The 9,027-nt window shown below is 37.7% G+C and overlaps 1 protein-coding gene across 2 annotated transcripts; it reads right to left on the bottom strand.

Moving 5' to 3' along the window:
- Positions 1–3,951: 3,951 nt before the first annotated feature.
- LOC143141984 (PI-PLC X domain-containing protein 1-like) lies at positions 3,952–8,688 on the bottom strand. Of its 2 annotated transcripts, none has more exons than XM_076302669.1 (7): positions 8,620–8,688; positions 8,046–8,175; positions 6,635–6,738; positions 5,876–6,004; positions 5,384–5,539; positions 4,977–5,169; positions 3,952–4,862 (listed from the first exon to the last, which is right to left on the bottom strand). In XM_076302669.1, the coding sequence occupies exons 2-7, from the start codon at positions 8,128–8,130 to the stop codon at positions 4,639–4,641; spliced, it is 891 nt and encodes a 296-aa protein (XP_076158784.1). In that variant the 5' UTR covers positions 8,131–8,175; positions 8,620–8,688; the 3' UTR covers positions 3,952–4,638. The 2 variants fall into 2 exon arrangements, with proteins under 2 accessions (XP_076158784.1, XP_076158785.1); XM_076302670.1 differs by having other exon boundaries at positions 8,046–8,138; positions 8,620–8,686.
- Positions 8,689–9,027: the final 339 nt, after the last annotated feature.

Genomic DNA, 9,027 nt, shown 5'->3' with positions numbered 1-9,027 from the left:
TAGATACTAGTTGCTGATAAATGGTCAATTACTAGTAAACTAGTAGTTATTAGTTGCTGATAAACGGTTTGCGAGAACATTAGCGTTGAATTTACTTTATATTTAATCATATTCTGCACACTCTGCGTCCATCTCCACACTCCATAATCTCGGTGGCATATCTCACAAACTCTACACTCAACACATGGCAAAGCATATATCAAAATAAAAGGCAGACCTTACTGAATACTTGACTTATTATCGGTATTGTGACAACACTACATATTCTTATCATGTATTTTAAATTGGCTGACTCTCCAAAAACAGATGCATGAGATAACTGAGAGCTAGATAAATAGCTAGCTAGATAGATACAGTACAGGCCAAAAGTTTGGACACACCTTCTCATTTCAATGCATTTTCTTTATTTTCATGTTATTTGACCCTGAGATGAATATTTGTCAAGTTATGGCTTGCAATATGGTATTAAATTAAAACAAAATAGCAACTTTTAAGAAACTAGAATATAAGACATGTTTTCAGTTATTTCACACTTTTTTGTTAAGTACATAATTCAACATGTGTTCATTAATAGTTTTGATGAATCTAACACATTGAATGAGAAGGTGTGTCCAAACTTTTGGCCTGTACTGCAGATAGTTGTTCTATAGGCTACATATTTCTGTAAATAATTATTATTGTAATGGATCTGAGTTGTATTGGTCTACAACACCACTATAATACTGGGAAAACCTACATATTGTTTATTCACCTTGTTTATATATGTAGGTTAGGGGCCTGTGTATTTGCCAAGGGGTCTGCACTAAAATATTGTACTGTATACTTTTTGCGCCCATTTACCGAATTTTTGTTGCCCCCCAAATAAGCAAAATGCCCACCCAAAGGTGGCATCCTAACCCCTCTGATTTCTAAATGAAGACACAATAATATTAACGTGTCATGGCTAGTATTTAGGCATATCAAATTCCATGAATCTACTATTAGATTAGGTTAATGTAGTCTCACAGGCATGAAATACACAGATCATCTGTACATTGTAAACAAATGCTTTATTTAAGCTTCATTGTGTTGTATTATAAGTAATATGGTAATAGGTGTCACCTGCTCTTCTGGAGAAAGGTGCCATGCAATCTGTGATTATTTAAAACCAATTGTTGTTGGTATTGTGCTAAGGCATCTCTTACGTTGAATTACACTATGTGTTAAAACCTTGATATGGCTTAGAAACACAACTGAGCCCTAGCACCAGGTCTTGTGAAGCTGTGTGTAAAAGTAGATCAATATATAATAAAAGATTAGTAGATTACACAGTTATTTGTAAAGGTATGTCCATGTGTTTGGCAAAATGCCTTATGAAGACTCCCTATAGGACATTTGGTTACCCAAAAGGCATACTGACAATAAAAGGTTTACTGTATTGTATTGAGGTGTACCGTGGGTGGTACACTATCTCATAACTAGAGAACAATGTGAGAACATCTTTCCTGGTTGTGCTGCCAGGTTAAGCTCTGTAAAATAAACCACCAAGAAGGAAGCAGCTTCACAGATGTAACCAGCTTGAGGCACACACACACACATCAGGCCAGAAGAGGGGTGGTGGTAGGGTAGTGGAGCTGGGCTAGCGTTCAGTAGCCTGAAAGTTGTCGGTTCAATTCCCGGCTTCCACCGATGTGCCCTTGAGCAAGGCACTTAACCCCAAGTTGCTCCGGGGACAATGTGATCCTTTGTAATATAGCTGACATATGTAAGTCAAGAAGTGTCTGCTAAATGTAATCTAATGTAAAAGCAGAGCTTCGCCAGATGTTTGAGCCATCCAAGGGACACTGTTTCAAAGGCTTTATACTTTTATCCTTTTATTAAGGACTTCTACAGCCTCTGGGGGAGATGATATTCAGTCTCAGTTAAAAGAGCTTAGAGATAAACATGAACAAGCCATGGCTGAAAGTCTGAGGGGTGAGACCTGTTGGTCTTATGTCTATGTATTCCCAGAGAGCAACATATCACTCCTTTTAGTGGTGATTTTGAGAAAGATGGGCATGGATAACTTTATTGAAAAAATTGAACAGGTCCTACGTGTCCGCAATCAGTCAGCCCATGATTAATATGACTTGCCATATCATTGTTGAAAGGGTCAGCCTTAGAAGAGGTACGGTTACGCACTGATAAGTTGATTGGGTCAGTGACTATCTGAGCCTATCTGCAGACTAGGCCTACAACATGTGAAGCACTATAGGTCCTATGATCACATAGATTGCACTGATGTGTATGTTATATGCTTTAGTTTACTGAGATTGGATTTTGTTGCTTTGGTTAATCAATATCGGTTAATGCTTTACTACACCCAGAACTCATATAATGAATCTTTGCCACTGGGTTGGTGATTAGATGCCCCCCCCCCCCCCTTACTCAAAGCCTGCTTTATCAGCTGTAGGCTACATTTTGTGGATATAATACTCATGTAAACATTCAAGTCCTGGAATGACCTCAGTATCACACACAGCATCAGATGTATCCTGTTCAAGACTGAAAGATAGGCCACACAGTATGACTCCTCATTCAGTATGACATCTGTCAAATTCCCAGGGATATAATACTGTATGTGGTATAGAATTTAAAATAAAAAGTTTTGAAGAAAATACATTTTAAATCACTACATAAATAGAATTGCTCAAGTAGATCAAAGAGTTTGCAAATCACTTCTGTGAGATTATGTTAGGTAAAAGGTCTCGTGAACGTCTAGTTATAACTTCTTATCAGCCCCAACCAACCCACACTGACTGATTTCAGGGTCACCAGAGTAAAACAAGTGGGAACAAGATTTTTACAAAATAGACTATGACTCAGGCAGTAAGGGGAAACACGTAAAATGACTTACACAAGCTGGTTTCACCAACATTATCTGTGTGCAAAGACATTATAAGGACTTCAACATAAAAAAAACACAGACCACATAAATTATAAAAAAGGCAAAGCTAAAGAAAACTATATAAATAAAACATATTATTATTATTATTATTGTTATTATTGTCCCTAGAAGTGCTTTTATGATATAGCCTGGCAGGCCATCCTATATCATTGAAATGTATAGTCTGGAATCGAACCATTCACCTCGCTTAATCCAAGGGGCGGGCAGAGAATTGTCTTTCAAACTGCCTAGGCATGCAATAGGCCAGCGCTACGACCAATCAGAACAAAGAGCAGGATGACGTGGCCAGAGCGGTGAAAACAGTGAACGGGGAAGTAAACTTTTACCGTATCCGGTCGGCAAAACGGCAAATACATCCTTCTTCGAAAGGAATGACTTAAGTGCATTGTGTTGCTCAACTTTCAAAGAAAAGCACAAGTCCAACTCCTCCAAAGTTGACGCCAATGCCGATTCAAACAACCGCTCTTCGTTCGCCATAGCCACCTTCCTTGTTGCTACCATCGCAGGACTGTCGTCTTTCTGTTAAGCCCGCCTTAAGACTCTCTAACAAAATAGAGTGCTGTGATTGGAATACGTCCACGGCGTCAGCCAATAGAAATCCCTATGGTTTGATACTAGACGTACAGGCTGAGCAAATTAATTTGCCGCCGCTAGGGTGCGTCTAGATTTCTAGGCTATTTATGATATGCAGTAAAATAGATAGATTTAGCAATAAAATAAGTATACTTTTAAAAGAAGGAAAAAATAACAGAAGAGAGAATAGAAAGATACTATGCAAATGGTAAAAAACAGAGGACTAGGCATGAGTGCAAGATTGTTGCTGAATGAACCAGGATTTGGTGATTCTTTTAAAAATGAAGAAGTTTGTGATACATGTCAAATGATCTGGTAGTGAATTCCAGAAATTAGCCCTTTTGCAATTGCCGCTTATGACTGCTCTAGTGGTTCTAGTGCCACATTGAGGAGCAATGCTGTTTAAACATTTAAACATCAGTTTAACAAAGTGAGAGAAAATAATAAATCAGTAAAGCTTAAAATCTTTTATTTGCTTTTTATCCAGGACTTTTAAATCCTTATTGTAAAGACAATGGATTTAATTGTTGATTGGTTAGCTTGGGATCAGGTAGTTAAACAATACGACAGAGAGAACTATCATTGAATTCAGGAAAGCAAGGCATAGTGAAAGGTCAGACGGTTTCTTACTATCTTAAAAGCCAAGTTGGCTTTAATGGTCTTACTGATTTTTTAATATGACTTGTACATTTTAGCTGATGATCCAGAATTATACCTCAATACTTCTACACATCTGACACTTCAATGAGCTCACCTAACATTCAAGGGTTGTGTTGCAGATGATTTTTTTAAAATGGAAAAACAGATTTGTTTTCTTGGTGTTTAGTGTTAGACATGATCATTCAAGCCAAGTAGGCTAGACACTTTTTCCAAGTTTGTGTTTAGTTTGTCTACCCCAAAATTGTAGTTTATTACCAGATGCATACACATCTGTATCATCAGCATACATCTGGAGACCTAATATCAGGGCATAGCCTACATCTGGCAAGTCATTAATATACAGACTGAAAAGTATAGGACCTAAGAAAATGTCCTACGGAATCTCTGTTCCCTATTCCCTTTTAGAAGTTCCTTTGATATTTCTGTCTTTTAAACTCTTTTGTACTATTATGCTTCCATTTAAAATTACTTGATCATTTTTATTTATTGATCTCAATGACAAGCTTGACAAACTGATTAATACCCACAAAATCAGCAGCGATAATGTTGATGCAGTCTTTGCCTTGACCACAGTGTTGTCTTTTGACCCAGTTGTTTAACTGTCCAGAAGCAGCAGCAGTCATTTGCTTCATGGATGAGCATGGATGAGTCACCACATATTTAACATTTTCAGTGAGGTTCAGACCTGCCACGAAGAAGATATCTAGGATCCAGCAGGCAGGCAGACAGACAGGCAGACAGAAATTAACTTTCAATTCTACACAGAAAATTAGGCAGCAAACAATAATAATAACAATAATAATAACAATAGACTTGCCATCATCTCGTCCGGACTTGTTCAAGCGGCCATCCAAGTATTGTGTAACCTTACTTGCTGATGTCCTATCTTGTGTAGACCACCAGTAGTCAATCTTTGGCCATAGCTCCTGGTGGTTGGAAGCTTCTGAATGGGCGTAGGAAACGATCACTTGATATCCATTTTCCCAGCAGTGCTCAAGAGAGGGGCGCACCTGGAGGAAACAAGCAGATATAAGCATAAGAAACACAAGCACATTTTTACATTATGCAACTGTTTTTAACAGGAATGTCCTCACAAAACAATCTTTTCCTCAACCATAAATGGACCTACAATGTGCTACTGAAGAAAAGCAACATAATGCAGGTACAAAACAATTCACTTTAAGTATTATTAATGCAAAACATTTTAAAATAAGATGCATGAACCATTTTAGGGCAGAGTTTCTTTCCAAAGAGCTGGATTAGTTGGGCAATGAAATTCTGATTATCTTTGGCATCCAAGCCGCTGAATGTTGAGCAGGCGAGAATGATAACCTCCTTTGGGTGGCCTGCCAACCACTGATAAACTTTGTTGAAGGTTTCCTATGGGAGCATGAGAATCCAAAAGGTAAATATCTGTAGAAACCAGGGTCTGTATTCACAAAGAATCTTAAGACTAAAAGTAGCTCCTAACTGAATTTAAGAGAAACTCTTAAAAATAATGGGCGTGCCACTCAGAACTTTAGGTGTGTGAGTGTGTGTCAGCCTACATGTCAGGATGTTGAAAGCCACTATCTGCTGAGGTAACCTGTACCAGGTATGGCGAGGTCCCATAGGCATAGGTGAACTGAATGTGTGTGTGTGTGTGTGTGTGTGTGTGTGTGTGTGTGTGTGTGTGTGTGTGTGTTGTGTGTGTGTGTGTGTGTTATCTTCCCTTACCTCCACAGTAACTGTAGTGTAGAGCCCATGGGCAAAGTACAAGGTGTGAGTGACATCATTTGGCTTACAAGCAATTCTCAAATCAAAATACCGAACACCTGCATCCAGCTGCTGAATGATATTTAGTTCCTAGAAAACAACAAAAACAGTGTCACACATCTACAAACATAGAGGGAGAAGGTCTGCACACTGTATGTGAGCTTCAAAAGTATGCTTTATTTAAGTCTAAAAAGGCAACGTTTCGATCTCACAGGATATTCTTCAGGCCTTTTTATTTTGCCTTAATACGCTTGGCACCTGTAAAACCATATTTTGGATGTGCGCACCACTTCTCCACAAACAAATCTACCAACACACACACACTAAAGCGTTAACATGAAGCACGCATCACATCAAGTCACATCTCACCCTTTTGTTCTCCTGAAGAAATGTGTTGGTTAGAATTGACTTAGTCCTCAGTGACTGTGTTTGTTTCCTAAGGAGACTGTGGACCCTAGTTATTTGAATGATGGGCAAAGTGAAAAGTCTAAACCGCTAATTTAATAACTAGGCAAAATCAGTTTGCTAATATGACACCATGGGCAAGACCTTAACCACAAACACTGATGAATCAGCTAGTTCATGCATGATAACGTCTTTGCTTGTCAATAGACTCTGCACTTCACCTACCATTTACAGTAAATACAGTGAATTTTATTAAATGCAAATGCGAATATGGACTTCACCTTGAAGTAAATCTGCACTGAAGTTATTCTGTACCTGTGTAGTGGCCCACCTCTTGACAAGGCTCTTCACCTTGCAGGGTGCTTTGGGCTCCAACACGGACGAGACATCCAGACAGTAGGTCATGCTGTCATGACTTCCTGGAAATGTAAATCAAACATGTTTGATGAACCATCAAAGCTCTATTTGGAAACAAACAAACAAACAAACAAACAAAGACATATTAGCTTATTTCTTCCTTGCACTATATAACAAATGAGTTTGCTTTACCCAATGAAATGACATTTTGAATATAAGAGAGAGATATACACATGGTCATTAATTTCCAATTGTACATGCAGTACCTGGTAATCATAACTATTTGTATTACTGTATATGCAGGAAGAAGAAAAAAGCTGAATCTCTCTCCCACAAAATTGCCTTGTTAGGACACAAGATGGCAGCATTAACTTCAGAATGCCATGGTAATTAACCTGTTTAATCCCATTTTTTTCCCAGACATGAAATGTGTCTTGAGTAATCCTTTGATGTAATCAATTACTATTTTTTCAAATTTTCATGAAAAAGTGGGTGAAAAGGAGTGTTTTATTTTCGGTCACAATTGTGACCGTTAGTATACTACAAAGTCAGATTTAATTGTGCAATCATTAAAATTTACAATAAATTCCATTCAAATATGATATGGGGACATTGTCCCGGATTTACACATTTACATTATCACATGGCATTCCTTAACATTGCCTCTGCAATTCTCTATTATGTGCCGATTTTTACTATAGAAAAGCCATTATATCACACGATTATGACTATAGTGTAAACAACACCGCCCTACAATACAACAATCACCACAAATGTTACAAAAAGTGATGTTGTTTATCTGTTATTTGTTTATTATTGTATTATTTAATTTTAAAATTAATTAATTAATTAATTAATTAATTACACAACAGATCATCCTGCAAGTCTACTGCCATACTTTCAATGCCATTGCCTTTCCATTGGACCAGCAATTGTGACCCAATTGTGACCGTCATCATGAGCACTCATGCTATGAGAACGCTGAATAAAGTTCACATATTTCAATCATATTTCTCCATACTAGACACCTTAAAGATTATGTGTACCAAACATATGTGTCCTATGTTTACATAAACATACTTTTCTAAGCTTTAGTTTGGGAGCTTTTGCTTGTAAATTTTCTGCTCTGGCCATGTGACAAATTGCACTACACATTTGACACTGCACATATTTAACCCTTTCAGGTTTCTATTTTTGGGAGAAATGTATTGATAATTCATCCAGTAACATTTTTAGAGGCACAGGAGCAAGAATTGTTTGTATGGTCACAATTGTGACCTTTGGGATTAAACGGGCTGATTTGAGTTTGATTGTTTGAGTCTCAAGACGATGTTGAAAGCCACTATCTGCTGAGGTAACCTGTACTCACCAGGTATGGCGAGGTCCCATAGGGGAACTGAATGGAGCTCAGTAGGCAGCTGGGACATCCAGTCGGGCAGATCAAGCTTATCCATTTTATTTCCTTAAAACAACAACAGCTGAGATTTGTTTGATTTCACCTGGAATGCCCATTGAAAAATATGACAATGAAACTGTGGGAAAATTGATAAATGTGTTTTTGTAAATTAACTATTTAGGGTTGATTCAGTTAAAGTATCACCTTCACCTGGAATGCCCATTGAAAAAAGAAAATGTGTAAAAATTGAGATGAACTATTTAGGGTTGATTCAGTCAAAGTGCAAAGCCCTATTCAATAGATTCAGATATTTCAATGCCATTTTGATTTGTTCCAGCATTTTGGTGGACCAGCTATGTATTATCCTGCATGAAACTGCAATAATGCAATAAACATATCATAAAATAATTATATTCAGATACAATTTGATGGAAACAACAAAAAGAGAAGAAAGACTATCAAAGAGAAAATAAGATTTAGTTTATAAAATAATATTTACTTTATCAATAGCTGGACTCAATGTTTTTTGCCTAAAGTAATGTCTTACCATATAGTTTTGTGAATCGATATTTGTATTTGCACGGCTCTTGTCCAACCAGTTTTAGGTCAGTGTGAGAAATCTGACCAAGGTTTTAAACCAAACCTATAGGCTCCAGGAAATAGCAAATGCACGCATGCATTTAAGGAAGTCACTCTGCTCGCTCCTGTTTGGTTCAGGGGCGTGTCTAAGTGGGCAGTACCCCCCCCCCCCCCAACACCTGCATCCAGCTGCTGAATGATATTTAGTTCCTAGAAAACAACAAGAACAGTGTCACACATCTACAAACATAGAGGGAGAAGGTCTGCACACTGTATGTGAGCTCCAAAAGTATACTTTATTTAAGTCTAAAAAGGCAACGTTTCGATCTCACAGGATATTCTTCAGGCCTTTTTATTTTGCCTTAATACGCTTGGC

Source organism: Alosa pseudoharengus, unplaced genomic scaffold (assembly GCF_046254945.1).
Source record: "Alosa pseudoharengus isolate Yale_2024_CS ecotype anadromous, Long Island Sound unplaced genomic scaffold, YU_APseudo_1.1 YU_APseudo_1.1_scf_24, whole genome shotgun sequence".
NCBI classification, from domain to species: Eukaryota; Metazoa; Chordata; class Actinopteri; order Clupeiformes; family Clupeidae; genus Alosa; species Alosa pseudoharengus.
Note: the sequence above shows the minus strand (reverse complement) of the source record. Positions and strands in the feature narration are given on the sequence as shown.

Excerpts from the sequence above, each read along its gene's own strand:
- LOC143141984 (XM_076302669.1), bottom strand. The coding sequence starts at position 8,130 with ATGGATAAGCTTGATCTGCCCGACTGGATGTCCCAGCTGCCTACTGAG. Across the intron at positions 6,005-6,634 it reads AGAGGTGGGCCACTACACAG|GAACTAAATATCATTCAGCA; the intron begins GTACAGAATAAC and ends GTTGTTTTCTAG. Across the intron at positions 5,170-5,383 it reads AGAAACTCTGCCCTAAAATG|GTGCGCCCCTCTCTTGAGCA; the intron begins GTTCATGCATCT and ends TGTTTCCTCCAG.